Source organism: Epinephelus lanceolatus, chromosome 3, assembly GCF_041903045.1.
Source record: "Epinephelus lanceolatus isolate andai-2023 chromosome 3, ASM4190304v1, whole genome shotgun sequence".
Classification (NCBI taxonomy): domain Eukaryota; kingdom Metazoa; phylum Chordata; class Actinopteri; order Perciformes; family Serranidae; genus Epinephelus; species Epinephelus lanceolatus.
In genome coordinates, this window is record NC_135736.1 from 24,472,557 (window position 1) to 24,488,323 (window position 15,767).

A 15,767-nucleotide genomic window follows, 5' to 3' on the forward strand; every position below is an offset into this window, starting at 1 on the left:
GATTCTGTTACTGTATTGTCCTTTTCTCATCTGGAAACATCTTCAGAAACACATTTTGGTGCACTTTTTGACTCTAATATGGGAATTTGTGAACAGGACGTTGGGGCTGTACTGTTTCCTGTTGTAAAAAGAGAGGCTGAACAGTAAAACTAATCACTGCTGATCAGAAATGAACCAAGACTCTGTCACTGCATTGCCTCTTTCTCACCTAAGATGTTAACAGAAACATATTTTAACTCACTGTTTAACTGTAATTCAAGGTCATTTGTTACCTGCTGGCTGCAATATTGTTTCCTGTGGAAAAACAGCCAACTGACCTTACATCACCCACCAGTGGGAGCGTTTATTGGTCCGGTGCAGTGCAGTGCATTCTGGTACTTTCAGGTTTTCTACCTCTGGAGCAAAAAAATGAATACCACTGCCTCTGTTTTCTCTGTTCACGTAGCACCAATATCAGAAGGATTTGCGTCTTTCTGATGCATAGACAGCCCAGTTTTATGTTCTTCTTCATGTTCTTCAAGTATTTCAACTTGAATATTACACAGTTTATTATGACTCAGCAAATGTAGGCCTGCACGCTGATTCTGTGATGGTAATGAGGGAATGGTACACATTTAATGACATGATCTTTTTTTTTCTTTTTGTTTTTTTTGTGTAGATGTTATTTTTAAACATCTGTGTACAACAGTGTTGATGTTCTCTGATGTGTTACACAAACAGTCATTTACTGCATATGCAATGTACAGTGTAAAAAATCTAGAATTTAAAATGAAGTATTTCAAGTGCAGTTTTAATGATGTCATTTCTTAATAAAGTGTTTGCTATAGTTTCTGGCTTGTAAAATATTGTAAATGAACCCAATTAAATTATATATATCAGTCTTGTAATGTGATGGTAAAGCATGACTTAAACATATAAGTTAGCTGATGCAGTTATTTGTCTATTTTTACACAGTAATCTTAGCATTGCAGTGATCACTTTTGGGGAGGAAATGCTTATTTTTCTTCAAGAGCAAAGAATGAATTGCTCAAAATCTGACCAAATATTGTGTTATCATAACATCTAGTGGTCAGAGTGAGAAACTACACCATCACTGGCCATGCAGAGTAGACCGTGTTAATACTGAATGTCTTACTGCTAATGATTGACATACATAGCTGATGCACAAATGTGTTCAATACATATTGCACAATCCACAGTTATTAAGAAGAAACTTGTATTAAGTATTGAAGTACACATACACAGACATTGCAATAAAATTAATTTACCATACCTGTCTCCACTACTCATATCTTATTTAATTATTAACATTACATTATCTTACAGTTTCTCATATCCCTGTGTTTAAAATTTGAATTCAGCACACATCACAACAGAGTGGCCCCACACAAATGTAACATAAAGTATCTGCACTTTACTCTTTAAAGGGGAAAAAATGTCCATTTTGAAAAATCAAACTTGTTAGTCCTACGGTCTAAGACAGTCTAAAACATTTCAGTAAACATGAACAACTCTCACAAATCCAAAAGCTAAAATGCTAAAACTCAAATTTGTCATCAAGTGTAAAATCTGGAGCTGCTCCCTGAACAATGAATAGGGAAAGATGTTCTTGATGACGCTGAGAGCACCCAGAGGAACATTTTCTGTTTCACAGCTGAGAACACTGCAACACAACAAAGCTCATTTGGATATGAAAAAGACAACAAACATTCTGTGTGTCCACAAAATCAGGCTCCAATTCATTGTCAGTGGAGCAGCTGCAGAATATATTTGATGACATCACTAGTTTGAGACTTTCTTTTCTGGTTTTCGGCTTTAAGAGAGAGTAGCTCATGTTCCTAAGACAAGGGAATAACACCGGAATTCTTTGTTTAGGCGATGTTGTACTGATCTTACTCCTATTGTTACTCAATTAGGCACCAGTTTTGCTTTTGCTACTTGAAAACACCTGATATACCTATCTTGTATATTTGTATATTCTGACAGATATTTAATACTCAGTTGTCATAAAACGTGGCCCAGTGAGTGAACCTGACCCGGGGAAACCACTGGTTGTCTGGTTGTTACTGGTTGTGAGCGTTAAATTGTGGTTACTGTACTTAGTGTTACTGTAATTTGAAGCATTCTGTAGCACAAGAATTCCTTCAGGATAAATAAAGATCTGTTGGATTGAATTGAATTGTTCCACTTTGAGAACTTAAAAATAAGTTACCTCCAAAAGTAGGCTACATTCAAAACAAAACACTACACATTCAAAAATACAGTCACAGTATAAAGCACCAACAAAATTTAAATTAATGTGATCAAAATACTCTATTGACAAAACTGTGCAAACCTTCAAATTTACAATTCAGATCTCTTCCATTTCTCCTTGCTATGTCAGCAAGATAAAGGCAATATCAAGGTCAGAGCCAAACTCAAAGTATTTTAGATGTTTGAAATACTGAGGTTTTGAGTACTGCAAAAAAAAAGTTCAATACACTTGCTAAAATAACTTTTCACATTTTAATTTGTTTACTGTTCAATTACACTTTGAGCAATGTCCCAACATGAAGGTCTGCATGATTTGTTAAAGTCTTCGCCACAAAGTCAGGAACAGAGTTATCAGGGAGGGAAGCAGACACTTTTATTGGCCCTAACAGCTTGTCCAATACCTATCGTGTGAGAATGAAAAACACACACATTAATTTAAAAATAGTGAACAATTACTCTCATAAATTATTCACAAACATATAAACTATATATATATATATATATATATAGTGTGTGTGTGTATAGATATTTAGGGTAAAGATTAATTTATAAGTTTCATAGTATACATTCATTTTATTGGAATATGTTTACTTATAAAGCATACCTGGCACTAAGATAAGGCTGTTACTTATTAACCAAATAGGTCAGATGATACATAACACAGTGCTGACAGATACCAGAGGCCATGGTTAGGCCAAGTCAATTTTATAAGTTAATAATTAACATCCCAATAAGTTGTGCCAACTTTTACTGGCTTAATCTGTTGTTTTCTTTTTCACATTTTAAATTCATGTTTACCCACATCCAGTGAATCTTCTCTTTCATAGCAATCTATACAATGCCCAAGAGCAATAACTGACAATAAATACAGTGCCCCCACCTTTCACCCAGTACGCTGTCGGTGGGTTGTCTGCAGAAAACGGAGGGGCAAAAGTCCCATTCAATCACATTTAGTCACAGGAAGACAGTCTGCTGCTGCCTTTAAAAACACACAAGCTGTGCACACACACAGCAGAAAGATGGCAGTTTTACTTGGTGGTTACTCGACGCCCTTGCTTGGAATCAGCATCTTCATAGCAGCTCTGACTTACATCACCTACAAGCTGCTCAGCAGTTACCTGCACAAATGGTTTATGTTGAGGCCTGTCCCACAGGCAGAAGGGACGTATCCCTTTATTGGAAATGCACTGCAGTTCAAAACCAATGCAGGAGGTAAGAAAGCGATCAACACGCTGCTGCAAGAGGCCACATAGGCTGGAAAATTATTTTCTGATTGCCTACTTAATACTTCATTACTGTTTACATAGATTTTTTTGCATTTGTTTCAGATTTCTTTCATCAGATTGAGGATTTTACGCGTGAGTTCCGAGATGCACCGCTGTTTACACTCTGGGTTGGACCTGTCCCATTTGTGGTTCTGTTTCATGCTGAAACTGTTGAGGTACACCGACTGAAAACACCACCAAGTATTCATACAGACGGTGCAACTTATGAAATGTAACATGCCTAATACTGAAAATATGCCGTTGATGCAAGTTCTCTCAGTAACATGAATAGGAGTAAGTATTATCATTTTGATTCATGATGATATGTGAAGCTGTTACAAAGTGTTTTCTACAGATATAAGCTATAACACCAAACTATAGAAGGGTTTTCATGCATTTGAAACAACTTACTGTCACTGTGACTGCTAACTAAGTGTTGCTCCTCATCATTCCAGAGTTCTGCTTTCCTGTTTGTTTATTTCCTCTAACTCTTTCTTTATTTCTTGTCATTTTTAGACAATTGTGACCAATGCTGTTCACATGGAGAAAAGCATGTCATACAATTTCCTCCACCCTTGGCTTGGAACTGGCCTTCTTACTAGGTATTTACCTGTTGCTCTCATGTGCAATATTAAAAGTCTGTCAGTGATTCTCAGAAAAAGATGAAAACGGCAAGAATAAGCATAAACTCAGGCAACTAGACTACATATAATAATGGACACAGCCACCGTGGCATCGTCCATGGGTGTGTGGACTACTGTTATGAGCCCTGGAGTTCAGTATTTTGGCTGTCACCATCTTAGATTTTTGGAGTCAGAAGTGAGCATATTTAGATGAGAGAGTGGAGCTGACTCAAGACTGTGCTGATGCCTCGCAGACAGTCTGTCACTCAATGCAGCTGCACCCCTAATTATGCATAACTTTAAGCTTTTATAAATTTAAATGACATTAAAATGAAAATGTCATGAAATTAGCTATGGAGCCCAAGCTGTTTTTTTTCTATTTCTTTTGCTTACTTGGCTGTAAACACGTTTGTATCTGCTGTGAAGTTGGGCATTTTAACATGGAGGTCTATGGGGATTGACTGACTTCTGGTGTCGGCCTCAAGTGGCCATTCAATGAACTGCAGTTTTTTAATCACTTCTGTGTCGGCCTTATTTTCTAGCCCTACTTAAATACAAAGTCAGTGCAAACTAGGGTGACCAGCTGCATAGCATTTCAATCCCTTGTCCCACATCCCACATACTGAAACGATGCCCCACAATTTCACTGGTTCCAGTTTTCAAAGGTCAAACCACTACAGGACAGATGCCCTTCAAAGATCTGGCTTTTATCCAGTGGCTGTGAAAAAGCAGGGAAGTGTGTTATCACAGAGTGGCTTTCGATGTCTTTGCTACGCTACCTAATGTGGTGAATTTTGACAAAGTCATAAACTATGCAGAGTTAGGCAGAATAAGTTTGAAACTACTACAAGGGAAAGGAAATGCAGCTACAACAAGAATGGGAAACTACGTATAACTGAATAACTAAGATGATAATCAGCGTTTTTTGTTTGTTTGTTTGTTTTTTCAAAATTTCCACAGATATTTTTAAATTTTACCCTGGGCAAATGCCACATTTCAGACATAATATCAACATTTTAGACTACCTTTCAGCATTGGTAACATGTCCCACATTGCCCCACAAAACATACTCTTTGTCCCACATTTGGCTTGTTTGGATCTGGTTACCCTAATGCAAAGATACAAACAGACATGAATACATGTGTCCGCTGAGTTGAAATGTTTAAACTGAAATGAGGCTATGTCGCAAAAGCCGATCAGCATTGAGATTTTCCTGACGTTACATAGAATTAGAAATGGAGGACAAACTGTTGTCGCTGTCTCGTCTTATCGTCAGTGGTCACCTGAAACTCTGCTACTCAATGTCAGTACTGTAGACCAAACAGAAAGAACAAAAAAGTTTACTTTACTATGAACCAAGTTAGCGCTAATTTTATCATTAGCTGCTTTCCCTGGTTAGTTAGCACAATTGTTAAGGCGCACTCCCATTGGGTGTTAAGGACAAATATTCACAGGTTGCGAAAGACTCCAAAACACACTCCAGCTGCTGTATTCGAGGAAGTACGCAAGGTGAAAATTCACTTCACGTTTGGTCTGACCACACCTTTACCCTCTAATCCTCTTCGATGTCTTATTCTTTTGATCAGCACTGGGAGTAAATGGCGTCAGCGGCGGAAGATGCTGACTCCCACCTTCCACTTCTCCATCCTGACAGACTTCTTGGAAGTGATGAACGAGCAGTCAGAGATACTGGTGGAGAAGCTGGAGAAGCAGGTGGGGAAGGGTCCGTTCGACTGCTTCAGTTATATAACGCTGTGTGCCCTGGACATCATCTGTGGTAAGTGTACGGGAATGTGAATGTGTGCATATATGGATGAGCCTAACATACATAACAGATGCTGACTTATCTGTATACAATAAGAAAGGTGTCCAACAAATGATATCTTTTCAGAAACTGCAATGGGAAAGAAAATTTATGCCCAGAGTAATTCTGACTCAGAGTATGTGAAGTGCGTGTACAAGTGAGTTCTTCTCATTTTCTTTTCTATCACCCAAATAATAAGTGAACATTTATCTGATCAGTTATGACATGGTTTTGTCTTCTTCCTAACTTTGTCTTTAGAATGAGTGACATTATCAGCCACAGACAGAGGACACCTTGGTTTTGGCCTGACTTCGTGTACTACTTTTTTGGTACGGGCCGAGAACATGACAAGACACTCAAGATCCTGCACTCCTTTACATACAAAGTGAGTGACGAAGCCAGTGGTTCGAAAATCCATGGATGCTGAGCACAAAGCAGAATCCACACAAAAGAGATGAACACTCAGCGTTAAACTTGACCTCCGTTTTATCTCAGGTGATACATGAAAGGGCGGAGAACATTTCCAATACTGAATCAGACAGCGACTCTGATGCGGGCCCAAAGAAAAGACGAGCATTTCTGGACATGCTCTTGAAGACCACAGATGAAGACGGCAATGGGATGAGTCATCAGGACATTCAGGAGGAAGTGGACACCTTCATGTTTAGGGTTGGTGGTTAGAAATATAACTCACTTTTATTAATTTTTCTCCTTCTCACACTACCTGCATATTCACAATTCACATTTGTTAGGTGGTCAGAAACCCATCACAAAGTCGCTACTAACATTGTTTCATGTCTGCTCAATGTAAACTGTAAACAGGGAAACATTTGCTAACTACAACCCCTATTCCAAAAAAGTTGGGACACTGTTTAAAACATAAATAAAAACAAAATGCAATGATTTGCAAATCCCTTTTGACCTATATTACGGTCCAAAGACAAGATATTTAATGTTCAAACTCATAAACTTTATTACTCTTTTAAAAATATACGCTTATTCTCAATCTGATGCCTGCAAGACGGTCCAGAAAAGTTGGGACAGTGGCATGTTTACCACTGTGTAACACCACCTTTTCTTTTAACAACACTCAGTAAGCATTTGGAAACTAAGGACACAACTGTCTATGTTTTGAAAGTGAATTTTTTTGATATACATTAGTTGTTAAACAATCCAGGGCCTCCATTGCTGCACTTTGTGCTTCATAATGCCCCACACCTTTTCAATGTGAGATAGGTCTGCACTGCAGGCAGGTCAGTCTGGTACCTCTTTTACTATACGAAGCAACGCTGTTGTACCACATGCAGGATAAGATGGAAAGTCTCTAAAAAAAGGCATCATCTGGATGGCAGCATATGTTGCTCCATCTTTTAGCATTAATACAGCTTTCACAAATAATCAATTTAGCTACGCCATGGGCTCTATCACACCCTCATACCATCACAGATGCTGGCTTTTGGATGACTTCCAAAAACATTTTGAAATGTGGACTTGTCAGACCACAGCAAACTTTTCCACTTTGTGTCAGTCCATCTCAGATGTACTTGGGCCCAGAGAGGTTGGTGGCGTTTTGCACAATAGATTCTTTAACTTGCATTTGTAGATGCAGCAACAAACTGTGTTTACAGGCAATGGTTTTCCAAAGTGTTCCTGAGCCCATGTAGTAAAATCCTTTATACAGTCATAGCAGTTTTTAATGCAGTGCAGACATTCAATACTGGTTTTCAGCCTTGTTCCTTACATGCAGAGATTTCTCCAGATTCTCTGAATCTTTTCATGATATTATGGACTATAGATGGTGAAGTTCCTTAATTCTTGCAAGTGGACTTTGAGAAACATTGTTCTTAAACTCTTGCAGTGTTTGCCCCTGTATTTTTTCACGTAGTCACCATCACAGATTGTGAACAACAGAGCCTTTTGAGGATGTCTCTTTCATACCTTTTTATGATACTATCATTTACTACCAATTAACCTGTTTACCTGTGGAATGTTCCAAACAGGTGCTTTTTGAGCATTTCACAGCTTTTTTTAATCTATTGTTGCCCCTGTCTAAACTTTTTTGAAACGTTTTGCAGGCATGAACTTCAGAACAGGTGTATATTTTACAAAAAAAACAATGAAAGTTATCAGTTTGAACATCTTGTCTCTGTGCTGTGTTCTATTGAATATAAGTCAAAAAAGATTTGCAAATCATTGCATTCTGTTTTTGTTGATGTTTTACACAACATCCCAACTTTTTTTGGAATTGGGGTCGTATTTAAAATATGATAACATTATATTTCCTAGTTCAGTCAGTAGCTTTTTCCCTTAGTCCCCAAGTGGCCAAAAAGGAGATGAAAAGAAGTCACTTAATACAGCTCTAAAATTGTAAATAATGTGTTGTTTGTCAGTATTTAACTGCCCTCATTATACAGGGACATGATACTACAGCAGCCTCTATGAACTGGGCCATACATCTGCTGGGCTCCCACCCTGAGGTGCACCGCAAAGTTCAACAAGAGCTTCAGGAGGTGTTTGGTAACAGCAACATGCCCTCTCCCCTGTCACCGCACGCCTTCTCGCTTTCCTGACATCATTTGTTTTCCTACCCGAAAGGCCTTTTGACTCATCTATGCTCAGATTCATTTGTTCTTTACAAGTCGAGGGGAGCCTGCACAGAAATAATAGCTGTGAAAATCCTTGCCAAAATACATAAAGAATAATCAAATTATATCCACTGCTGCATGGATTCACCATGGCCTCCATGCATGTTTTCCATGACGTGAGTTAGATAGCCTTGTTGTAATAACACATGCTAGGTGTGCGCCATCTAAAGTTGTCCTCCATTCATTTTGTGACATTCAATCTTTCTTTTTCAATTTAGATTTATTGTTTGGTTGACATTACCTTGCAGTTTTATAATCAATTTGTTCAGTTTATTTCATTGTTAATTTAGGTAGGATTTCTGTTTTCTAACAACGCCAACAGAATCCACTGCAGTAAAGACTCTTGACTCTTTCTCTCAAAGAGATAAACACAGCACAGTCATGGGGTGTGTCACCTAAACAGTACAATGCTAGAAAACTCTTATCTGCTGTGAAAGGAGAGATAAGTATAATACATCAAGTACATGAAAGTAGGAGCAAGTGCAACGGCAGGAAACTGCAGCACAATTTCAATAACAACTGTCTGACCTAAGAAGTAGTTCACACTCTGTTCTATCTGCATTTAGCGCCGAGGACTTTATCAGTGTTTCCTGTTTAATGTGCAAAGGTGAATCTGACCGGCCTGTTAACACAGATGACCTGAAGAAGCTCAAATACCTCGAGTGCGTGATCAAGGAGTCCCTGCGACTGTATCCCTCTGTGCCTTTCTTTGCCCGCAACATCGGTGAAGACTGCCATATCAGTGAGTTACACATGAGTGATGACACAAGAATGAAACATTCATTTGCTGAGTGCAAATCCCCCAAGGCAGTGGTATTTTTTATGAGAAGCCAGGGGAGGCCAGGCTTCCTCTGTCATTTTCATTTGAAAAATAGGTTCCTTTGTCACATAACATTTATTGTGTGTTGTTATTGCAGCTGTCTTTTCCACAGTTTTTATGGTTTCATCAAATTTATAACACAAGGCCCCTATGGATTGCAACACGTGGCAAATAGTCAGTTTATGTGGCAAAAGATTGAATGGTGTTTTACAATGGATGATCATGTTGAATTTGGTAATAGAAAGCCAAGAAAAATTGGTCTTTGATTAAAAAGTGGTGGAGTTACTAAAGGAGTAAAGTATAGGAGCTGATGTGGGAGTAAAATAGAGTCATTAGAATTATGGAAGAATCGATGAAACTAAGACACCTGAAATATGGTATCACTACCGGAATAAAATCACGAGAGTGTGGTAGAGTAAGCGGTCATAAAATTCAGTTCAAGCCGTCTTAAGCCAGTCTTTTTCTTGTCTTGACATTCTAATAAAATTAATGGTTCATACGATATCCTACAAATTGGTACCCATGAATGACGTTAAGTCCTAAGAGTAAAGTTATGTAATAAATTTAAAGTTACGGATGTTAGATTTAGGCAAGTAAAGTTACTGCGGTTAGGTTTAGGAAAACAAACTAAAATGACTCAAAGTGCACACGGTTCTGAACACCAGTCTCCCAGGGAAAGTCCTGTGTTTTGTGACCCATCCACCACCCCAGCCTGCCTCTGCCTTCTTTACTCCCATAAGGTCATTGATCACGTGATCACAGACTTCAGAAATAGATGGGTAATGCACAAATTACTGAATCATCGTTACATGGGATATGTACAAATTTTTGTGCATTACTTTCTGTTGGAAAATATGCAAACAGTGTGTGAGAATAGCCTCAAACCAAGACAGTAAACATGGAGAGGACATAATAAGTCTCGGTTCTCTTGTACTGGAAAAGAAGGAAAAACTGGTGGAGTTGTGGAGTGAACAAGAGTTGTTTAATTTGGCATGAATCTGATCCACCAACCAACTCTTATTTTAGTGAGACATCTCAGTTTTTGAAACAATTTGCCTCTCATTGCCACAGGACCCTTTCACTAAAATACCACAGAGGCTGAAAGCGAGATGAGGTGACAAAATCCGAAATGTAAAGTTTGTTCAAATGTAATGAATGAAATGAAATGAAATACAGTTCAGTCAGGAATACCTGAGTCAAAGAAAACTTTATTTTCATTTGGCAGCATGGCTCTGTTCTGGGGCCTCTCTGTCATTCCTTGGCCTATGCAGAAAGCCTCTTCAAAGCAATTCCTAAAGCCTGATTTATGGTCCTGTGGCGTACCTACGTCGTTGCTGTGACACTGTCGTGAACCCTTCGAACTTCTCCGTCGCTCCATTTCTTTGCGGTGCAATTCACCGCCAGAGCGGTAGGGGGCTGCGTTCCTTTCCTGAATGGTAGAATCTTGCTGGAGTTGGAGTTGTTGGATGTCGAAGAAAGTATGTTAATACTGCAACATCTACATCGCAACAGAAGATGTTTAAAGATGGCGGGGATGGCGCAATCTGGAAATACGGAACCGGATATGTGTTGCTACCAAGCAAACCAATCACAGCCCTCTCGGTCTGCCCTGGGTCTGCGTCGCCTCAACGTGTAGTTACATTTTTTAGGAGGTGCACGTCAGGCTACGCCAGGGGCTACGGCCCTACCCTACGACATAGGTTCGTCGTTGATTTAACGCAGGACCATAAATAACGCTTTAGGCAGAGAGAGCACACCTCTCTGCCCTTCCATGCATGGAGAGCAGCAGCAAAGACCTCCCCTAGGAACAGAACAGAGCCAGCGTCAATGACAAACAGAAATGACATTGATAAGTCAGACACAACATGAAAAGGAGGAGCTGGGGTGGAGGCGGGTTGCAAAGTGGCTTGCAGAGGAAGCAGCAACAGTAGGCAGGCCAGAGCAGTTTAAATAGGGCACACATAAGCACATAAGCAGACATGTAAGGACATGTTACAGCAATATGTTATATTTCTTACATTTCTTACAGGGAGTTTGGAAGTAAGGGTGTTATATTTTCCACCAGCAGCAGGATGGGAAATAATCTCAAAAGGAATCTATTGGTAGTCTTGCAAATAGTGAACCTGAAAGATCCCTAGTCTTTGCATAATCTTATGGTCTGTGACTAAAAGCTCACATTGACCTTAGATGTGAGAGGGCATCAGACAGTCTTTTCAAAGTCTAGGAATGATGCTCAAACTACAATATTAAGACCCAAATTTTAACACCTTAGATTTATCTTTGTACTGACCCCTGCTTTCCTTGGTACAGCTCTCATCTCTCTGCCATGATTCCTATTGGCTTAAGCTGAGGCAATAAAATTCATAATGATCTTATGTGAAACAAAACATGCTTTGCAAGTTTTTTCCTAAAAGTAAGATTGTTTTGTACCTGTAGATGGTTTCAAGGTGCCCAAAGATGCCACTGCCGTCATCATTACCTACGCTCTCCACCGTGACACACGATACTTCCCTGACCCTGAGGAGTTCAGGCCTGAACGCTTCCTGCCTGAGAATTCAGTGGGAAGGCCTCCATATGCCTACCTCCCCTTCTCCGCCGGACTCCGCAACTGTATCGGTAAGAACAGGACGGGGTTGATATGCAGTTTACCAGACCTGTCTGTCATGCATACTTTCCTCAGAGAAGCTTTCTCCAGAGTGACTGCTGTGTCTTTAACTGTTATCCTCCTCAGGTCAACGCTTTGCACTCATGGAAGAAAAGGTGGTCTTAGCATCCATTCTGCGCAAGTTTAACATTGAAGCTTGTCAGAAACGTGAAGAGCTGCGGCCAGTGGGAGAGCTGATCCTGCGGCCAGAGAAGGGCATCTGGATCAAACTGGAAAAAAGGAAACCCCAGACTTTATCAAACTAGCACCTGGTCCAGTTCATCAAAGTTAAATTCACATTCCTTTGTGGTCTTTATTTACTGCTTATCCTTCCAAATTCCAATGGTGGTGGACACTGTAATGGTTTTAAATACTGTGTGAGAGGTCTGGGAGAGTAGTGACCTTGGTGTTAAGGTTCAAGAATGATCTCATCCTTATAGTCATCATAATTACAAAAAACTAAGACTTATAAAAATACATGTTTTTGGGGGGGGAGAATAGCTGCATGATGATGTAATAGACTCTCTATATCAACAACTCTGCACCATTATTGTGACCCAAGAACATTTAACATGAAAAATAACTGTATAAATGTGATCTCATTTGACATATTAAAATGCTATAAAAAGCTAAGCTATGATAGTATGTGGGAATTACATGAAAAGCTTTATAAAACAGAATACACACAACACGTTATTAATTATTAACTGGGTGAAATTGAGATGAATGGTGCTACTGCACTGGAATCAGTCACTGCAATCTACTTTCTAGGTCGCATGCTTTTCAAGACAACACACTTTTTAAGAGAACATAACACTTTGCAGGGACACATTCCCACACAAAACTATTTTATGACCCTTTTAGTGAGATTGTTGTTGTCTCTTAATAGTCACTTCTAATTCCAGAGGAAATAAAAGCATACTTAAAATGCTAAACATGTTCTGTTTTTGATTACATTTTTCAAAAGAGTGTGTGATAAATGGATAAATATGAGACGATACATATTCTAGCTATTGGCTGGTAAAGAAATGCTTGAACCCTCTAACTCAGAGGTGCAGAACAAGGATTAGTAACAATCTCTTTTAGATACCTATTACATTTACAAACACATAACAAAGATAAGTCTTTCATTTGCAGCAGTTTTTCACTTGTATGACCCCTCACTAGATCTCCTACAGTTTATGACCATATGTTTGGGGAATCATCTGTTTACTTACTTCTTCTATTGTATGTAAGTCTCACTTTGGAGGACAGTCTGTGTGACTGAAGAAACAAATTCTTTCATTTATGTAAACATATTTCACAATATTAAATGTCCAGGCTTTGTCTTTCCAATTTAATTTGGAAGCTGTATTAAAGGGATAGTGCACCCAAAAATGAAAATTCAGCCATTATCTACTCACCCATATGTTGACGGAGGCCCTGGTGAAGTTTTACGCCGGATTTCCACTGGATGCGTGTCCGTTGCGGAACGGCAGCGCTGGTTATCCGCTGCGTGCTCCGCCGTCCGTCAATACCCATCGGCTGCGTTTGCTGTGCGGTGCGGTGCAGCTCCGCCGGAAGACATCTCGGTGCACTGCCATGATTAATATCTCCTCGTCCATGGTGTTCACGGGGTGAAATGACGTCTGAAAACCTCTGACCTGTTGACTTCAGGCCTGACTCTGCCCATTATGTAGTTTTTAAGGTGTAGTGCAGGGAAATATGATCTGCCGTGAACACTGTGTATTTTATTTTGAAAATTAACCGGATGTTTTATCGTGTTTCTGTGCACGACTTCCTGCCCCGCACGATCTGCTCTGTGCTGAATTGCTGCGTTGTGCTCCGGCGTCCGGCAAAAATAGAAGTCCTGCGTATCTGTTCCGGAGGGCTCTGGAGTGCTGGAGCTGAGACGGAGCCGGAACGCAACACAGCCGCAGCCGGTGGAAACACACACATTGACTAGAATGGAATCCTATCGGCTCCGCTGCCGTGCCAGAGCGGAGACGCAACCAACACGCATCTGGTGGAAATTGGCCTTTAGAGTCCTCACGTGAACGCGGAGCACAGAGAAGCAGTCAGAGCTACAGGCTACAGTGAGGCTAAAAACAGAGTTCATATGACGTTTTTCGAAACAACTTCTTATGTCGCGGCTTCAGGACACTTGGATCACTATGGATGGGCATGTTGGAGATATTTTGTGGTTTCAATTTTGTGTTCTTGGTTAGTTCTTATGTTAGTCTGGGGCGCCGTCTGCCATTAGGTGTGCTAGCCGCTGCCCCCGCCGATCTCCGCAAGGGATGTGAGGACTCTAAAACTTGATCAGGGCCTCCGTTGGCATATGGGTGAGTAGATAATGGCTGAATTTTCATTTTTGGGTGCACTATCCCTTTAATGACTGCAATGGGGTGGAAAGAATCCAATTATTGACTTATGTAAAGTTGCTATGGCTGATCTGTGAGCAAAAAATGCCTGCCTACTGTAACATCCATCAGACACAGAACAGCATCATCAACCCAATAAAGGTCTCGGAGACACATAAGGAATCTAGTACCTATATTCACTGGAATTTGAAAAGAAAAAAATAAATCTTTATCTGCATCTTTCTGCTATTTCTGCTAGTTTGAATTTTGTTTGTCTAAACATTTTTGCTGGAAAACAGCTGATAATCTGATATGGGGAAGTAAGATCTGAGTCCCGACTACACAAGTAATGCTAAGCTGCACAACCAAAATAATTAACCAAAAGAAGCTAAAATCTTTGTTGACCTACAGAGTTGTTGGGTGTCCATCTTGTTCTTGGCATGCAGGTCACCCCATCCACATTACAGTCATTTGAAATAGTGTTTATATAAAAATAGGTTTCTTTAAAATAAAGTGATCGAAACTAATGCTGCAGATGTCCTGACATTTAGTTCCCAGACTGAATCAAACCCATGAGTATATACAAATATGGGTGCTGCATCTCCACTTATTCCCACTCGAAAAACATGAAGCCAAAATATCCCGAATACGCCCACTGCCATCTTGCACTGATGATGTTAGAACCAGATGGTGTTTCTTACAGTCAAGGAAATGGCTGAATTTCAAAGAGGCTACATTATCGAATCGAATCCTGCCAAAGTACTGTTTCAATGTCAAGGATCCTTAGAATTCCACCAAGACCTAAGACCCCTCCCCCAAAGAATTTTCAAGGATGTATATGTGTATCCTCAGCGGGCATGAAGTACCCACGATTCTTTGTGCAGAATTTGCTGGAATTGAAGGTGGGGTCTCTTAATAATGGACACCTGGGCACTTGCTAGCCTGTTACAATGTGTGTTCACTGAATGCTAGGAAAAAGTCTTGCCTAGCCTGTGTAGGACCCAACTTGGAAGACCTGTTCTACCAGGGAAGCATCCTTGATTTTGAGGGGGTGCTTTTACACCTGCCCTGTTTGTTTGCCACCAAAGTGTAGTTTGTTGGGCAGGTGTGAACACGGTGTGAACACTCAAATACACACCAAAACAACCGGACTGAGACCTTCTTAAAGAGGTGGTCTGATGTGGTTCTTTTGTAGTAGGAGCGTGTTCTGACCTCGACTTTGATTCAGATCAAAGCAAGCAAACTCTCGGTCTAAAAGACCCTTGAGAAACACCAAGAGTCGGGATCATGAGCATGACAAACAAAGCTGTCAACTGCAATGTCAAACCTCCTTTTTAGAGGACTAATTAAAACCACTCACCAATAAAATAA

At 40.0% G+C, this 15,767-nt stretch overlaps 1 protein-coding gene across 1 annotated transcript; it reads left to right on the forward strand.

Annotated features, from left to right (window-relative positions):
- The first annotated feature begins 3,185 nt into the window (after positions 1-3,185).
- On the forward strand, positions 3,186-12,989 carry cyp4v2a (cytochrome P450, family 4, subfamily V, member 2a). Its single transcript, XM_033623023.2, has 11 exons — positions 3,186-3,465; positions 3,582-3,694; positions 4,035-4,120; positions 5,728-5,918; positions 6,033-6,102; positions 6,204-6,330; positions 6,441-6,614; positions 8,360-8,462; positions 9,198-9,332; positions 11,847-12,026; positions 12,142-12,989. Exons 1-11 carry the CDS (start codon positions 3,273-3,275, stop codon positions 12,318-12,320), a joined length of 1,551 nt encoding a protein of 516 aa, XP_033478914.2. The 5' UTR covers positions 3,186-3,272; the 3' UTR covers positions 12,321-12,989.
- Positions 12,990-15,767: the final 2,778 nt, after the last annotated feature.